This window comes from Calypte anna, chromosome 7, assembly GCF_003957555.1.
Source record: "Calypte anna isolate BGI_N300 chromosome 7, bCalAnn1_v1.p, whole genome shotgun sequence".
Taxonomy (NCBI): Eukaryota; Metazoa; Chordata; class Aves; order Apodiformes; family Trochilidae; genus Calypte; species Calypte anna.
Genome location: NC_044253.1, coordinates 127,501 through 145,857, shown reverse-complemented (window position 1 = coordinate 145,857; position 18,357 = coordinate 127,501). Strand labels below are relative to the sequence as shown.

At 37.2% G+C, this 18,357-nt stretch overlaps 1 protein-coding gene across 1 annotated transcript in view; it reads right to left on the bottom strand.

Annotated features, from left to right (window-relative positions):
- The window catches only part of BAZ2B (bromodomain adjacent to zinc finger domain 2B), a 112,241-nt gene that overhangs the window by 28,931 nt on the left and 64,953 nt on the right, over positions 1 to 18,357 (bottom strand). The window contains exons 6-15 of the mRNA XM_030454542.1: positions 15,663 to 15,866; positions 14,640 to 15,038; positions 11,248 to 11,857; positions 9,897 to 10,193; positions 7,857 to 7,917; positions 7,212 to 7,320; positions 6,833 to 6,934; positions 2,487 to 2,697; positions 1,246 to 1,338; positions 1,062 to 1,123 (exon numbers count right to left, since the gene is read on the bottom strand). Of these exons, the coding sequence (XP_030310402.1) occupies positions 1,062 to 1,123; positions 1,246 to 1,338; positions 2,487 to 2,697; positions 6,833 to 6,934; positions 7,212 to 7,320; positions 7,857 to 7,917; positions 9,897 to 10,193; positions 11,248 to 11,857; positions 14,640 to 15,038; positions 15,663 to 15,866 (2,148 nt within the window). The remainder of the gene's footprint in view (positions 1 to 1,061; positions 1,124 to 1,245; positions 1,339 to 2,486; positions 2,698 to 6,832; positions 6,935 to 7,211; positions 7,321 to 7,856; positions 7,918 to 9,896; positions 10,194 to 11,247; positions 11,858 to 14,639; positions 15,039 to 15,662; positions 15,867 to 18,357) is intronic.

The window sequence follows — 18,357 nt, the reverse complement described above, 5'->3', positions numbered from 1 at the left end:
CATAACAATTTATGTTTAGAATTTTTACTAGCATAAGATGATGTCTGGTATATCTCTGAAGGAACTAACACTCAGTTATGCAGAGGTGCTCAGGTTGGAAATGTCTTGGTATTTCTTTAACAGCTTTAAGGGGACCAGATTAACGTATTTTATGAAGTAATCTGGCAGCATTTGAATTCTAGCTGGCAATGGTGGACCTATTCAGGAATGAATAGAAATGGAAGCTACAACACAAAAATCGTAATATTTTGATGTAATCTCCCCAAATAAGAACTGCAGGGTTCTGTCAAACCACTCTTTTCCTTCTGCCTTGGTTCTATCAGCCTTTCAGTTCATTACGGTACCACAAACAACGTGGAGAACCTGAGTTCTGTGAAACCCAACGCACATATTCTGTCATCCATTTACAGCCACCTACATGGCACCTGGATAATACATTCACAGTTAAGTGAACTTTAGTTTCTCCAAATATTTTAAGCTTTCAAGTAACTGATGATGAGTTTGGGTGACTTAGTATGTAGTTTAGGGACTAAATTTTATATATGCTGATGAGTGAAATAACAAAACTGTAACTGGAACAGCAGACACAGGCAGTACAGGCAGTATTTCAGCATATTTCTCATGGTAAGATCAAGCTAAGTATTCCACAGATGGGTGCAGGGTAACTATATTCTTATTTACTGCTTTTCAGGAATTACTTCCTAAAGTTTAAATAAAATCTTACTACATTGATTTAGAAATACAATCATTGCAAACTTTGGGATTTGTTCACATTTCCTGTGCTGCATGGGTTCTGTCTGATAAATCGTAACAACTCCAGCTTGTATTAAAACTTCTTAGCACAGAATTTGAGGTTTTATTATGCAAAAAGCCCTCCTTGAACTACTTGAACATAAACTACTACTAGATTTTTTTAAAATACACACTGTGTGATATTTAAAACTAGATTTAACACATTCACTTTGTAATTACCATGCTTTATGATTTACTAAGTATCTAAAATACTCCTCAATAATTCAAAACATGATTTTAAGACCTTATTTAGCAGTCACAATATTTACCTGCTGCTTCATTATCTTTATCTGCTCCTTTTGCTTTCGCTTTTCTTCAGCTGCCATAATAGCTAACAAACAAAAGCAAACAAAAACTAGTATCAACAGGAAATCACAAGAGACAGGGAACTTTTCATTAATACTTTCCAACATAATCTGCTAATAAGCACAGACTTTCAAAAGGAGTACTTACCTTGCTGTTTTTTTGCTTCTTTGGCAGCTCTAGCTTGTTCTTGCTTCTGGAGTTTTCTCAGTAGCTTTATTTGTGCTGCTTGCCTAGCTATTTCTGTTACAAAAAGAATATATTCAGTTCATAAAAACAGTGCTGTCCAACAATAAAGACAGCTTGTATTCCAGATATTTCCATGAGGTAAAAGACTGAGAAAAAAAGTGGTTCAGTTCTGCTCACATTTATCTTGACTTAACTGTCAACTACATTTAGTGGTATCCACATATCAGTAACTACATAAGCAGATCAAATCAATCTGGATACTTTCTAAATAAAAGAAAATACTATTTTTGGAGGAAAAAAAAATCTATTAAGTGATAGCATCAGGCCAATAATGCATTTTCATCTAAAAACTTGTTTTTTTTTAAAGCAGAAAATTTTTGTCTCAGAGTACTAAATCAACATTTGTTTCAGAAAGCACAGAATTAATTTTTCCTTGTAAGTCACCTAATGTAATTATCTAACCTGTTCTTAACAATGCAGTAATAGCATGCTCCTCTGTGTCACATTTCTCTTTACTGTGGCTATCTACAACCAGCTAATTAGTAACATCCTGAAACATTCTACTACTTTTAAAAAATCTATGATATTTGATGAACTTGTACATGGATGCACATATGTAAGACAGCTCTAAGAAGGGTTTTCTGGAGACTGAATTCAGCTTGCTATTCAAAGGACTGATGTTCACAATGTCTTTGATAGCAGTCTCCAGAGTCTCCAGACCAAGAAACAGGGAAACATAAGGAACACCCACACATAGATATAAGATGATGCTGTAGATAGCAAGGACAGTGTAAATAGGTATACGGCAACACGGAAAACTTCTGGCCAAGGGGAAATAGAAGAAGAAATTACACCTTAAAACAGAACCAGGAGCTGGAAATTATACTTTATGTTCTTGAGAAGACCTTAAAACTATGAACTGTAGAAAGGCTAATAGACACAGAGGACTGGTTGGTCTGAATTGACACAATCAATGAGCAAGATGTAGTTCATGTTCCTTTGAATCGTATATACTTTTATTGATCTTTGAAAAGGCTTCAAAAAAGCATGTGACATATTTCCAAACTAAAACATTGTATAATAATATTCTTGCTAAACAAATCACTCCTCTTCAGAAAACAAACAAACAAACAAACATTAACAAACATTAATTCTCTAAAACTATCATCCTCTGATTCTGAAAACAGTAACATGCTTCTTACCTTGTGCCTGGAGCTTTCTTAGAAGCTTTGCATCAGTGTTGTCTAGAAATTCAGTGCTACCAACATTTGGAGGTCGACCTTTGCGTCGTCTCATTCGTGACTCCTCTCTGGAGTGCTGCCTGTCTGGGTTTGGTGGTCGTCCTCTGCGCCCTTCCATCGCTCTGATACGGGGAATGACTTCCTCTTCCTTCAGAAGATACCACTGCACACCCTTTTAATTGACACATTTCACAGACAGGTATTAAAAAACCACAGATTTAAAGAAGGAAAATTAAATCTAAGACACCGGAGAACATGAACAGCAGGAGATGTATTATGTGTTTCTTCAAGTTAGTTATATATATAAAATGTGTAATAGCTGTGGTGTACTGTTTGGGTTGAACAATGTTTCGATGATGCACAGAAGCTACAGACTGGGAGTTTATCACTATGAACTAAATTGTACTACTGAGCAAGTGACTACTGCTCAGTGACCTAGCAGGTATGCCACTACTCATTTAAAATAACTACTCTGCTTTCACAAAACCCAAAAGCAAATGCAGCAGTCTATTTTCAAATATTACTTTCTGAGGTGTTGTAAACGTCAGCAACTGAGATGAAAAAACACAGACTTATTTTAAACTTGAAATTTTACTTGGTACAATTTAGTTATCATCCATGAGAATGGAAATTAATTTCTGTGCCAATTTAAAGCAATCAAAAAAGTTGTAACTTTTAGAAATCCATCTATCTGAGCTAAAAATTATGTTATATATATATCTCTAACTAAATGAAGCATGCAACAATGTATTAAACCTTTTCTCTCACTGTTACTACTGGGTTTTTTTGTGGAATGTCAAAAACAAATATTGAAATACTTTGTTACTATGAAAACACCTAAGATAGTCCTCACACAGAAATTGCTTTAATTTAGCTGATAAAAAGTAGGGTTTTCTGCATCTACTGAGCATAATAGAAGAACAGTCTATCTGCTGCAGTTTGAACATGAGTATTTCAAAACTGTAGTACCTTTTACTATTTTCCCAAGTTTTGGAAAAATGTGGGGAAAAAAATTGTAAGCGAAGTATCTTTAAGGACTGTTCCTTAAAAAGGTCTGTAAAATATTTTAAGAATGTCTGCTAAAACAAGAATGCAAGTTGGTAAGTTAAAAAAAAGCATTAATTACATATCTACTCAGAAACAATACATTGGCATTACCAAATCTTTCACATTTATACGTACATAAATAGTGAAAGCAAATTTGCTGTACCATAAAATAATTTTATTTTCTTATTCTGACAGTTTAATTCTTCCTGCTTGTTTTTCATAATTACAAATGTTTAATGTAAGATTTGTCAAAAGAAATGGCATTTTGGTAACAGAACATTCTGGTTTCAAGGATGCTATTAGAATCTGCAAAGATACCTTTTTGTTGCAGTACAAATCACACTCACATGAGACTATCTCACGAGCACATCTCACACACTTTACAGACATTCCAACAGGCTTTGTTATTAGCTATGTTCCTAACAACAAGCTGTTGAGAATCAGGGCCATATCACAATGTATACAATGCAACATCACTAGGAGGTTTTAAACCCAAAACTTCTGCAGTTTGGCAGCTAATGGCAATTACTTCTGCCATTTCAACAGAAGTTAATTAATTTTCCATTATTAAGTGTACTGCATAGGCATACACTTCCATTACACTTTCTAGTACTTGACTTATGATTTATCACAGGTTCATTTGTTGAGCCATGGTGTCCAGATTTAGTATACTACCAACCTAAGAACTCTTATCTCTTATCCATAAGCTGCAAGTGCCAGAGGAGGGGAAAAAAAACCCAAAAAAACCCCTAACCCACAAACACAAGAGGCAAAACAGATTTCAGAGAAAACGAGAAGCAGCACCATAGTTCAAGAAGTACCTTAGATCCTGCAGAGATTGCTCTTGCTCTGTATTTATATTTTCTATGGCTAATGATACTTATGATAAAAAATATGCAGGAAAGATAGAGGCCTACAAGACTGTTAGTGCCAGAGAGAGCACAGATGTATATCACATTTTCCTAATGCCTCCACAAAGGAGAAACTAGAGTCCATCACATGCATCTAGTAGAAAGTTCAATAAGCAAAAGGAGCTGGTATTTCAAAGAATGTGGGAAAGACTGTTTATTGTCCTGCCAAAGGATATTTTAGTTGCAACAAGCTTCTCTAAGTTGCAGGGAGGTTGGAGTTTTCAACAGTTGTCTGGACACAGTCCTGAGTAACTGGCTCTACGTGACCCTTCCTGAGCAGGTGACCTCCCTTCCAACCTGAACCTTTCTGTGATGGATACTCTTGCTGTTGTATGTTAATCAAATCCACCCAGATGCAATCCTAGGGCACAGCTAAGTCTCACTCATAAGGACCTGTGCCCTCTCCATCACCCCAGGCCACATTCACACTAATCTTTCTAAACCACAGCAGTTTAAAGCCTCCACATTTGCCTGATTTCAAACATTCCTCTAACCCTGAATTTCACAGCCCAACTCTTCCAGATACACTTCTCAGTTACAGCTGTTAACTGCTGCCTTGAACGGCTTGCAGTATGCGGTTGCAGTGCACCAGGAAACATGGACACTTCCAGAAGCACCTAATCCATGTGTTTGTGGCTTGCTGTAGGTCAAAAGATGACAGAAACATATGAAGACAAGGGAAGAGTAACCATGAAAGAATAATAAAAATTATAGCAAAACCAGAAATAAAATTGCTGAAATTACCTCTTCACATCCAAGAAGATATGCTTACCACACATTGTTTTGAAGCTGGATAATTCAGTAAAATTTTCAGCAAAATGCAAATTCTCTTAATGAAGTATCAGTATCACATAGTGATAGTATTACCAACTGCATTTTATCAGCCTGAGTGAAGCTTAACTGTTTGCAATATAATCTTCTAATTCAAAGATGTAAATACATTTTAGTACATCTGAAACAGCTGCCCTTGTCCTCAGACCCTATTTTAAAAAAATTATTTTACAAGTAGAAACTTTTCTTTTGTCTAACCAGGTTTCCATAGAATCTACCACAAATTACACAAGCAGAAATTACAGTGATATGTACAGCAATTTAGCATTGATATTGCCATTCTTGCCTATGGAAACCTGCTCCCCCTGATGCCTTTATTCTGAAGAGCAAAATCATCAAATCTCCTCACAAATTACAGGGAGAAGAAAGATATACCTAGAAAAGGGGACAAGACTAACGAAGTAATATAGGCAACCAACATAAAAAAGGTAACAAGGTAAAAAGAGGGCACATATCCTGACATTATGTCATGCTCACAGTGTAAGGAAATATTTCAGTCAAGCCTTTTAGGTATACAATGAAATTCTAAACTACATGAACTTGGAAATGTTTTACAAAGGCCAAACATAAAGAGGGTTTAGCAATGTTTTACCCAGTAAGCCAGGAATGGGGACCACCACCTTGAAGTATGTGCTTAGTATGAACTTAAGTCCTTATTGCTTTCAAATTTATACTGTGTAAACATTATGTGTTTCTACAGGGTATGGCAAGGACATAAGGCTTAATTAGAGCCTGAATTCAGGATTACTCAGAGCATGATGTCTGTCCACATTCCTGAAGTAACACGTTCAGGATGTTTGTCTTTTACAGAATTGAGTACGTTCACCAACAAATGTCCAAAAACTTCCATGCATATCCTGAAGAAATGGTGACATGACCAAAGCACAATAACACAGCATGGCACACAGTATTAATTTCCTTAAAATTCTAATTCTACTTATCCTTGTGTGGTTTACATATATGAAGTCTAAGAGTTCTGCGGCCATAAAACATAATTGGTAAAACTCAGCATTCCTTCCCACAAAAATCTCATGCTTCAGGAAGATCAGACAGTATGCTCAATACAGGAAACACCTGTGTTTAAACATTTTTTTATATATATATTACAAACATTATACACAAATAGAGTGTGAGTCAATGCTTACATATCGATCACTACTATGATCATTAAGCTTACACAGTAAAGGAAGAAAGAGTTTTAGTCAGAAATATCTGAGCATTAACTGAGATCTAGTAGCTCAGAGTTCTTCGGCACTGGACACATCCAGACAGAGCTGATCATAAGGCATGGCAAACTCCTGCAGCCTCCTAATGAAACCACTGAGAGGAGCAGTTTTCAACACAGCCCAGGATCAAGTTCTCAGAATCTCAACATAACTACTATTAAGAAATACGCACAATTTTTAGTAAGAATTAGCTAAAAACACGCAATGCTTCAGAGTGCAGTAAAAATTACTTCACCTAATTTCAAGTTAATGTTCCTTGGATCAAAGACTTTACTTTTTAAAAAGTGGATACCTGCGGTCCATCTCTGGCTTCATAGAAGTCACCCACTCCTATTTTTGCACTGAAGCTGAAATTGTCCCTTGAGATATCCATTATTCCATTTCTGCTGAGATACTGCAAAAATCACACATTTTTCCACTTCAGCTTGTAAATAATTACAACCCAGCTTTGATGCACAGCTAACTTTGGGAGTGTAATGTTTTGCATATTCTATCAAAGGGATACGCATTTATAGGCTATCAAATCAGTAACAGACTGCGATGCATTATGCCTCACATCACAGGATATTTTGAAATACGTAACTTTATTGGAGGGAAAAAATGGCATTTTTTAAAATTGCAAGCATGCTTAGAAGCATTAGAACACCAAAACTGTAAAAAAAGGAATGTACCTTTACTACTTCAGGATACTGTCTCAGCTTCTTCCCACAAGGTGCATAATATGCTACTTCTCCCTGAAGACGACCACCAAAGTTTCTTATTCGTGTTTCTCTTTGCCACCTAGAGTAACAGGAAATGGTTGTATACAACAATACACTTTTTAAAACAAGTAATTAATGCCCATTTAAGATCTTTACACAAAAGTAAAAAGACACACATGTAAAGTGTGACCAGAGTACCACAAAATAAACAGACAAAACAGAAGCTGATACTATGCAGACAGTTCAAATTCTGACTATATATGCTTTTATTTATATCAAGCTATTTACATATTACTAGATTTTGAACAGCTTAGAATATAGTTCTAAGGAGTTATTTGGAGTCTACACTGGCTCAGATGCAATCATCAGGATTAATTTCCAATGGCAAAGGACAGGTCATGTTTGCAAAAGAGCAAATTTGATGCAAAAAAATTTACACATTAAATATGATGACACTTTTAAAGAAATCCACAGTCACCCTTAGCTGGAAATCTAAGTCACTGAAGCCCTTTCTTTATTACGCAGGCTCAAACATTGTTAAACTGTCAATTCTTTGCCAACTGACTTTTGAAGGTATTACCTCCCTTTAAGAAATATCAAGTCCACACAACCTACCCGTATTCAAGAGGAACACGCAGCTCCTGTTCATCTGCTACTCTTCGTCTTTTTGAAATACCTAAAACAGAATTTCTGATTAACAGCTAAGAAATTTACAAAATGGAAACAACTTGCCTTCTCTGGCTCCCTCACATAGTGCTACGATAATTCCTTACACACCTGCTTTTCCATATCAGACCATATTTAACTTTTTCAATACAGGAGTTAAAAATGAAAACACCATTTAATTTAAAATCTATACATTATAATAGGTTCAGACTTCAAGGAGTTCTGCATATAGTCAACTGCAAAACAGATTTTGTTCAGGACTATTCCTGTTTTTCAAAGTTCAGATGTGTTTGGTGCTAGTCAAGAGACTGTGTCAGTAATATGAGAGAGACAACTGCCAAATATGGGGCTTTACGGAGTGCCAAAGGTTGATACTTTTCCCAGGCCTCTTTGGGAGATCTGTGGGACATGAACACACAGGCAAACGTTTGGAAAAAGCATTTCTCATCTTGTGTAGAGAATATGTCACATCTTGCTTGGAAATGGACAGGAGAGAGTATCATTATCAGTCTGAAACCCGTCCCAAACCCTTACACCCAGGAGCACCACGTGCTGCAGCAGCACAGGTTTCCAGCAGAGGTGTCTGCCCCATCTGGAAGCAAGTGCCAAGAGTCTTCTACAGAAGGCACCAAAGAACTGCCCATGCTTGGATGGCAGTGGGTGCAGTCTTAAATTAACATGACTGCCTGTGACATGACTCTAACAGTCACAATGAAGAAAGACTGACCGTGCAGACACAAATAAATGGAAAAAGTGAGTAATGCAGTGATTCTTTTTAAGAAAAGTAGCACCCCTGAAGGAAGGACACAAAATTAATATATTCTATCTCTCACCTCTGTAAACACACAAAAATTCACTATCAGCTTTTTCAAGGCATCATAAATCAACACAGATTCCTGAGGGAAAAAAAACCCTTTGCATTTTAATTATTTGGATTACTCCTAATGCATGGGAAATCTTTTACAAGCTGTGCAATTAATGGGCCTATTTCTGGGAAAATATGAAGGAGATCATGTCACGCTGCTTCAGAGTTAATGCCCTTCGTGACACAGAATGAAATTCCTATTCCATTGAATCCAAATATAAAAACTAATCTATGAGTGTATGTCCCCACTTCAAATCTACTTACTTGCATTTTAGCTAAGTATCAGGCTTCTAATTCAAAGTAGTAAATATGCAATTTCATGTAATTGTTGCCATGCATATTGAGAAGCACAACTTTCAAAAATACATTCTGTAGCAGTCCTACTTGTTAAACTTACAAATCAGTCACCAAATAAATGATTATAAACACTATGTAAGGCAAATGTTAGGTAAGCTTTTGATTAACCTTTAAAAAATTATTTCTTGCATGTAATCCATAAATTCTACTGAGAATTTTGAAAGAATATTCAGCAAAGTTATATTTAAACTAGATACAGTAATTTGTTTTGTTGAGGAAGAGGCAGAAATAGAAAATTCAGAATGCAATCTATAATGCATATAAATTAGAAATAACTGTTTAGAAGAAAATTGTAAATAACAAAAAAACTAAATAATTAAGAATTTTAATGTAATAAGTACCAACTCTGGCTATTTCACCCTACCTTCTCTCTCAAAAAATTACATGAACCAAAATGTCCTAATCTAAGCGTAACGTTCAAGCCTTGAGAACTTGTAATTCTGGTGATAGATTGTCATGTGTTGCAAACACTTGTGAAAAGATAACAGAATTGCAGAATAATCCAGGCTGGAAGGGACCTCAAAAGATCATCAGGCCAAACTTTCCATGGGAAAGGAAGCCTAGCTGAGTCTGTGCACTTACAGCTTGAAAATCTCCAGTAAACTCTACCACATTCCTGGGGAGGTTGTACCAGCAAACGATTGCTCTTACTGTAGAAAATGTCTTTCTTGTGTCAAGATATCACTTGATAACCAGTGTCTAAACTACATTCACAAGACATGGCACTTAGATGTTACATTATACCATAACAAAAGACATTCAGATACCACAGTGTGTACTTGGTGTAAGAGCTGATGGTGCTGTCCCGAGGAAAGCTGCAGCCTGGGACTCGGGACATAAGGCAGCTGGCGCAGAGCCTGGGGTCTTTGCTACTTGGAGATTAAGTGGGGTGGAATGAACAGCATGGCCAATGGAAGAGCTCTTCACAGAGGATGAAGTTTTACTCAGTTTCAGTGGCGTTTTTTCCCCCTCAGTGTCTGTATCCGATTCATCTTGATCTTTATCATCCTCATCATCTTCATCCTCAGACTCTTCTGTATCAGACTCAGAATTACTGTCAGAGTCTGTTTAAAAAAAAGAGTGGCAAAAGGCATATTATGACCACATTATGACTCGATAAGCAACAACAAACATATTTAAGTTATAACACTTGTAAAGTCTTTTCTCTTATTGAATAAGAAGCTTTTCTGACTTCAGTGTTTTTACAAAAATCTCTTGACTACAGACAGACTATAATTTACCATATAAACTTTACAATTACTTGACATATGATGGCATAAATTAATTTTGTATGATAATGCACTTTTGTGTCTGATGTAATTCCTTTTTTTCCATGAGGAGATGGGAGATAGAAGCTGCAGTACTTTAGGAGACTGTATGCCCTAGAATGTGTTACAGCTCAGCTGTCACCTGTGAGCCATGGGAAGGGCACTTCACAAGCTGTGAAATCTAGCATGAAGAGGAAGGAAATGATGGAATTGGGTACAGGCTGAGAGATGTCAAAACTGGAAGTGTGGCCATCTGGGCAAAGAAGAACTAGAGACAGAGTAAAGGTGGACAGCATAAGGAACTGTAGTCTTTACAACTGTCCTGGTACTTTTCTCCAGTCTTGCCCATTGATCACCGTGCTCATGAATGAAGCCTAGAAACATGCTTTTCTTTCAGCTTTTGACCACTTGAAGGCCTTTGTTTAGTTCCTCTCTGGCTGGGGAAGCCTGCTCTACAGATGGACTCTGCCTGCCAGAACAATTAACCATCAACCAGCCTCTTCTCTCCACCCCTCTCCTGGGAACCCCTTCCACACAAGCACTGTAATGAGCTGCAGGCGGGGTGATGGATCGGGCAGCCTTTCCAGAAAGCTGAGGAGCCATCTTACCAGGACAGCTGAAAGCATTACTTGCCATATGACCAAGTATAAGAATACTCAAAACACAATTTTGGATAGACAGAGTGAGGGACTAAGAGACGTGTGCTACTTCCAGGGATATCTGCATGACACTGTGTGGACCACGCTGCTCTAAAATGTCCTACCCCTATTTTAAAATATGGTGAGAAATGCATGATTTCAACACTCAAAAAATAAAGTTTCCACTTTTCCTATTAAAAAGGTTAAACCACCTGATTGGCTATCATCAGAATCATCATCTTCATCGTCCTCATCTTCATCTTCATCGTCGTCATCCTCATCATTTGAGTCGTCAGAGTCCTTACTGCTGGGGGCATCTGAGTCTACCCCTCTGAACTGCTCCACCACCAGTTTTGCAGAATGAAGGCGGTGTTGTGTTTTTACTGCATTTACTGCATTATTGCTGACTGTTTTATCCTTTCCTGAACCAGGTAACACAGGAGAGGTAGAGGGCATAACAGGCGTCCGGTTACCAGTTGGTTTTTTCCCACATGCACTCAAGTTTACTGGCAAAGAAAAGGGGGCACTACTAGAAATGGCTACACTTTCATTGATCTTGGTCTGGGATTTCAGTTTCGTAGTAAGTGCAAGAGGAGCCTCCTGGATGACGCTCTGAATAACTCCATTGGGTTGGTGATTACCTAAAAGTGCATTTGTCAGGAATGGATTAGAATGGTTGTTTTCCAAGGGTGTGAGTTTTTGATGAGCTGGTGAACTAGATGTTGGTTTGGGGCTTGACAAAGCTGCAATAACCTTCTTCAGGTTCCTAGATGATTCCTGTTTCTTTAGCTGTGCTGCTGGGAATGTCTGTTTATATTGTTCCTGAAGAAATAAGAAGACAAAGGAATAAAATGTGGATTTTTAATTTTTTTTTTTAATTTTATTTTCTAGTATTCAGGCAGGAGAACTAAATGAATCCTTAAGTATCTGCTAAGCTATTTTTATTTTTAGTAGGTTAAAATTAGGTGCTAGCTAACAGAAGAGATGAGTAACTACAAGTTAGATAAGTCTCTTGTGATTTTCACTGTAAATCAAGTAGGAAGAGACAAACTGAACTCAGGATGAAGCTGATCTAAATTATGTAGGGAAGCTTTTTCACTTGCTACAAAGGTCTAGACAGTGATCTTCGTAAAGATATTATGCATCCTGAAAAAAGAAATTTTTAAAAAGAGACTATTTCTATGTACTGCCGTAGGATTTTTTTTTTCCACTCATTTCAGCATATAAATCTCATGAGTTAATACAAAACTAGCTTTAGTCATTTGTTCATTTTAGACCACAAGCCAAGTACAATACACTAATGGTTATAATACTAGCAGAAACCCAAGAGAAGTCTCTTGGCATAGAAAACCTTATGAAAAGAAAAGAAAAAACAAACAAAACATGGGGAAAAAGTATTACTCAGAAGTATTGTGATATGTTAGTTCTTTAGCTCTAAAAAAGTAGCACTTGAAACTTTTTCAGGTAAAACTTATTCACTAGTGGCTCAAAAATGCAAGTGTGTTTTTAATAATGAAACTTGCCTTGGTAAAAGTATTTTATGTATTTCTAAAATGCTATATTTCTATCCTCTTCTCACCTCTGTTAAAATCTAACTGAAGTTACAAAAAAATCATAATCACTAACAAAAGCTGAGAATCTGAAAATAATTTTTTATGCTACAGAAATGTTAAGACACATATAAAAATAGTACAGAGTCCTGGCTAGCAAAAAGGAAGATCAAACTCATTGCAATGGCAACACTATTTGAGCAGCTACCAGTACATGAACATCCTTCTGTCTTTGAAGAGCAAACACAATCCAAGATTAAATTCAATTTTTTAAAAAGTTCTCAGCTACTTTGTTTAAAATAATTATTAAAATAGATAGTTTTAATTACTATGACTTAAAGCTATAACACTTGAAACAAAGCGAAGCCATGCTTACATAATAAATATGGAAAATACTAAATAATCATTCCGAGTGTAACTGGGAGAAGCTCAGGCAGTATATCCAGGCCACACAATCTACCCATGAATACTTTTATTTTGATATTTATTTTAGCTGCTCATTACCCTTAGGAAATGCCTGACAAAACCCTTTGCTTGCTTTGTGCTCATTACTCCCACCAGTACACAAACTGCTTTCAGCAGAGCTGTCAAGTTCTGCTGTATGATGAGCACAGAACCACAGAACCATTTGGGTTGGAAAAGACCTTTGAGATCACCCAGTCCAACCATTAACTTAGCACTGCCAGGGCCATCCCCCACCCCATGTCCCTCATCCCCACATCTCCAGGGCTCTGAAACCCCTCCAGAGATGATGGGGACTCCAGCCCTGCCCTGGGCAGCCTGGGCCAGGCCCTGACAACCCTTTCCAGGGAAAAATTGTTCCCCAGCTCCAACCTAAACCTCCCCTGGCACAACTTGAGGGTGTTCTTCTTGTCCCATTGCTTGTTCCTTGGAAAAGTCTGACACCCCCTTGCTCCAGCCTCCTCTCAGGCAGCTGCAGAGAGCCAGAAGGTCTGTTTTTCTTGAGGTGGGACCTCACCAGTGCCTTGCCACGGGGGGATGGTCCCTGCCCCTGATCCTGATGGCCACACCATTTCTGATTCAAGACAGGATGCTGTTGGCCTTCTTGACCACCTGAACACATGCTGGCTCATATTCAACCACAGTCCTTGTTTGCTGGGCACTTTCCAGCAACTCTTCCTCAAGCCTTAAGTGTTGCATGAGGTTGTTGTGACCCAAGCGCAGGATCCAGCACTTGGCCTTGCTGAACCTCATACAGTTGGTTTCAGGCCATTGATCCAGCTTATCAAGGTCCCTCTGCAGAGCCTTCCTGCCCCCAAGCAGATCAACACTCCCACCCAGCTTGGTGTCATCTGCAAACTTACTGAGGGCGCACCTGATCCACCCATCCAGATCACTGACAAAGGTATTAAAGAGATGTGGTCCCAACACTGAACCCAGAGAAACACCACTGGTGACCAGCTGGATGGACTGAACTCCATTCACAACAACTGTCTGGGCCCATCCATCCATCCAGATTTTACCCATGGAAACATACCACCATCCAAGCCATGAGCAGCTGGTTTCTCCAGAAGAATGCTGTGGGAAACTGTGTCAAAGGTTTTACTATACTCCAGGTGGACAATATGGACAGCATGAAGCTCAAGTTTGGCACTATGTGACAGTAAGGTGCGTTTGGCATTACAACATGTACACATTAGGACACGCACACACACTAGATCAATTTTCTCCGATATAGTTAGGGAACAATTCAGGGCACTTTTAATGTACAGTGAATCATATCTAAAACTAAAGAATAATACTTGCTGCTCTTTAAAAAGATAGAAAACACAAAACAAACAAACAAAAACAAAAAAACCCACCACCAGCCAGCACAGTTCAGAATATGTATTAAGCATATAATTTAGTCAATGTACACCATTCAGAAATCCATATTAATTCTAAAAAATAAAAAAAACTTAGCTTGAAAAGAAATATGTGTATTTTAAAACACTGTATTTTTAAAAGCTTGATAGCATAATGTTGCATATTGTTAAGCAGGCACAAAGCATAGGTTACAAATAAATAAAAAAAAGAAGTGATTTTTAACTCACCCGTTTTGATTTTACATCGCTGGTCAAAGAGATAGATTCTTCAGAGGTATTTTTATTCCCTGCTTTAAGTAGATCAGGGGAAGGAACTGTGAGTTTTAAATAGGTTTCCTTTTTGGCTTGATGTACCAAAGACAAAGGTTTCACATTGGGAACCAATCCTGTAGACTGTATTACACTTGTGTGTTTGTTCACAGATTCCTCCTTTGCCTGAGAGCTTTGGAAAATAAATGGAAGCTGCTGTGACAAAACCTGAGGCTGCTTATGCTGGGACTGGAATGATGAGTGAGTCTGGGAATCAGACACAAGAGGTATCTGCTGGTGTGTTCTTTTTTCTTGGGACTTTTCATGTGGTTTCTGTCCATCACTTTTTGCATCTGTTACACCACTATGCACTAGCACCTGCAAAATATTGATTTTTTGACTGTTTATATTAGATCAGTTAATGTAAAAAATATTGCATTGTAAGTCCCGATGAAACAATTGTAATATTATTGGCAAAGGCTGAGTAACAATAATAATTTAAAAATCAATCTTGCCCTATATTTATTGCTTAGGCATTTCAACAAGAGTACAAAGTTTAGTAGGTAAATACTACAGTAGTTTTTTTTTAATTATTTTTTTTACTGTATTTTTTGTATCGAAGATTCCAATCTTGTTCTTCTGTTGGCTTTCACTAAAAGTAAAAAGTCTACTAGGAAGGAAAAAAAACTGCCAAAGCAATATCCATAGAAAGATATATTTTCAATATGTTGCCAGCACTTAGAGCACTTAATTTCTTCGTATTTTCCACATTATTACCAAAATAAATCTGCCAACTATTAAACCCCTGACCCACACAGAACAACATAACACACAAAGGAACAAAAATTCTCCAGAATGCCCTGAAGCTAAACCAAAGAGTGTTCTCAGCATTCATTAATGTGCCATTAAATAATTCCTCACTAGTACAAAAGTGATCAGGCCAACTCCTTCACAAAGAGCTTTCAGTGAGCAGCCTGTGAGGAGTAGAGTGAGGTGTCATACCTTGTTCTTGTTTTTGTGATGTGCTTCATTTTCAGAATCAGATTCATCATCTTCACTCTCTTCAGCACTCTGGTCCTCCTCCTCCTCATCCTCCTCTAAATCGTCAGAGTCACTACTACTAATGCCTTCACTCGAGGTGTCTGAGGAGGAGCCTGAATCACTGTCACTGTTACTAGAGCTCTCCACAGCTTTCTTCCTGGGCTTCTACAAGGAAGATGAATACTGTATTAATGGTTCAGCTTTAATCTGCTATATCGTATTATTATACATAATCTCTAAAAGAAAAAACAGTAACACTTTGGAATAAGGAGACCTGCAATCCTTGAACACAACTGTCTTTGCAGAAGAGAAAGAAGTGCTCCACATAATAATGAAAATTAAAACCTGTCTACAAGGTTCTGCTGAGGTATTTTTTTGTGACCACACACAATGTCAGAACAGTTAGCACATGACATCTCAAAACAATATGTCAAATTCAGGCCTAGAAAACAAACCAGCCTGGAATTCAGTCAAGAAGTAGTTTAATGGACAGCAAAACCACGTGACTGGATGACAAAAGAGTTGCAGTAATTCTACGTAACAATGCAGACAGGAGCATCATAAAAGCCTTGCTTTAAAAATACATGCTTTATTAATAAAACTTTCCTCAAAAGTTTACTTTTCAAATTTATAATGGTAAGTGTATTGTAAAACAAGAGGCTAAAAAGAAAGAGCAATTTTATGTTGAAGACCCTTGTCTTCAGAAGAAGAAATTGAAATTAGAAGGAGAACATAAGAAACATAAGTGGGTGTGCTGGTTGTGAGATGGGATAGAGTCTAGCTGGGAGGAGAAGGAAGGAGGGGGACATTCAGAGTTAAGTTTTCTCCTGCCACCAGTACTTGGGATGGAACTCTGCTTTTCTGGAAAGGGTTGAAAAATCTATCTACTGAGGGGAAGCAGGGAATGAGTTCCTTATTTTGCTTTGCCTGGCATGCAGCCTTTGCTTTCTCTGTTAAACTGCCTTTATCTCAAAGCACTTGCACTTTTACCGTTGAGTTCTCCTTTTATCCCACTGCAGGGAGTGAGCGAGCAGCTGCAAGGGCTTGAGCTGCCCACCACGGATAAAACACCTCAGCCCTACAGCAACGGGATTCAAGTTAATTTGTGAAACAGCCATGAAATGTGGAAGCTGTAGGTGGATTAAATGTCATTTATTTGTTAATTGTCTAGTATCTATATCTTTTTTTTTTTTTTAATTAGGTTCATTATCAATTCCTGTAATGAACACAGTAATGCTTCCTAATATCACACCTTTTGCATACTGCTACTGTTGGGAAATCTTAAGAACTTAAATATATTTATTTCAACTTATTGTTCCACTGCTCAGTTCCTGAAGATATCAGCTGATACTTCCTATGAGGGACAAAGATCTGAATACATGAAGACACTTAAAAAATAACAGATCTAAATAACTGTTCCAGTCTATGGTAGGTTTTATTACTAGTGTACTTTACATCTCACTTAAGTATGTTTCTGTGTAATATTTGGCACAGATATTTCTTCATCAAGGTTAATATCATAAAATGAAGGACAAGGCCATGATCTGAAGTAGTAAAAGTAACAACGCCTAATAGAATCACATTTTCAGGATTCTATTCTAGTTTGCACCCTTTGTGGTTACTGACCTGTATGTGGAAACAATGAAAATGCAGCAATAATACTAACATCAGAAATATACAGTTTATTTGCAATACTGAAAAGACACATATTTGTATCACCAGTTTCTTCAGAGATGCATGTCTGGAAAAAGAAGAGTATGTCAAGAGGCTTCCCTAGCTGATAGCATTTACTTCCACTCATCAACACTTAGGAACTTTGCCTGTGCATTTATCTTTACAAAATGTGTTAGCTGCTGTATCTTACAGATCTATCTTTTCATATGGCAGACAAGAACATAAGAAAAATTACCAGATCAAGAAAGGAGTCGGGAGCATACTTGGGGAAAAGGAGGCAGCAAGTGCCAAACAACATCCAGCATTTAAATCTGATTCACAAAGAACTATCTCAAGAAAGAAAAGGAACAGTGAATTTTGACATAAAATTTAGTCTAAAGTATAAGCAATCAAATGCTTCAAAACAAACTGGGCATTTAACACGACCACTTCCTGGATAGTTTTTACTTCAGAAACAAATAAAATCTTTTGATACAGATAAAACATATCCAAGGAAGTTAAATTATTAGGATTCCACAAGAAGGGATGACAAATCAATAGCTTAGAGAAAATGTCGTGATAACGAAAATTTAAACTCATGCATTTAGTGGACAGAAAAGGATTAATCCTGATGACGGAAAAGTTTCTATCAAATCCAGCATGAAAGGTAAAGCAGCTGGAGGAAAGGAACCCATTAAACTGCACGGAGAAGAAATAATTGAGACTAAATAAAATAATTAAGTCAGAAGGAAAAAATACAACTGCAAAGAAAGTTATCTCTGTAAAAACATTCAGAACAACAAAAAATAATTGCAATTCTAAAAGTTTGCTGACATGAAAGAAAATATTCAGGAAAGAAAAGGAAAAGTATAGACCAAAAATTAAGTACTGTTTTCCTTCATTAGAAATATACTAGAGAGAAAAAAAAGAGACCATTAGGCTTCTGAAGATACATCTAAGTCCAGAAGAGATATTTGTAGAATATAAAAAAGTATTATCTAGA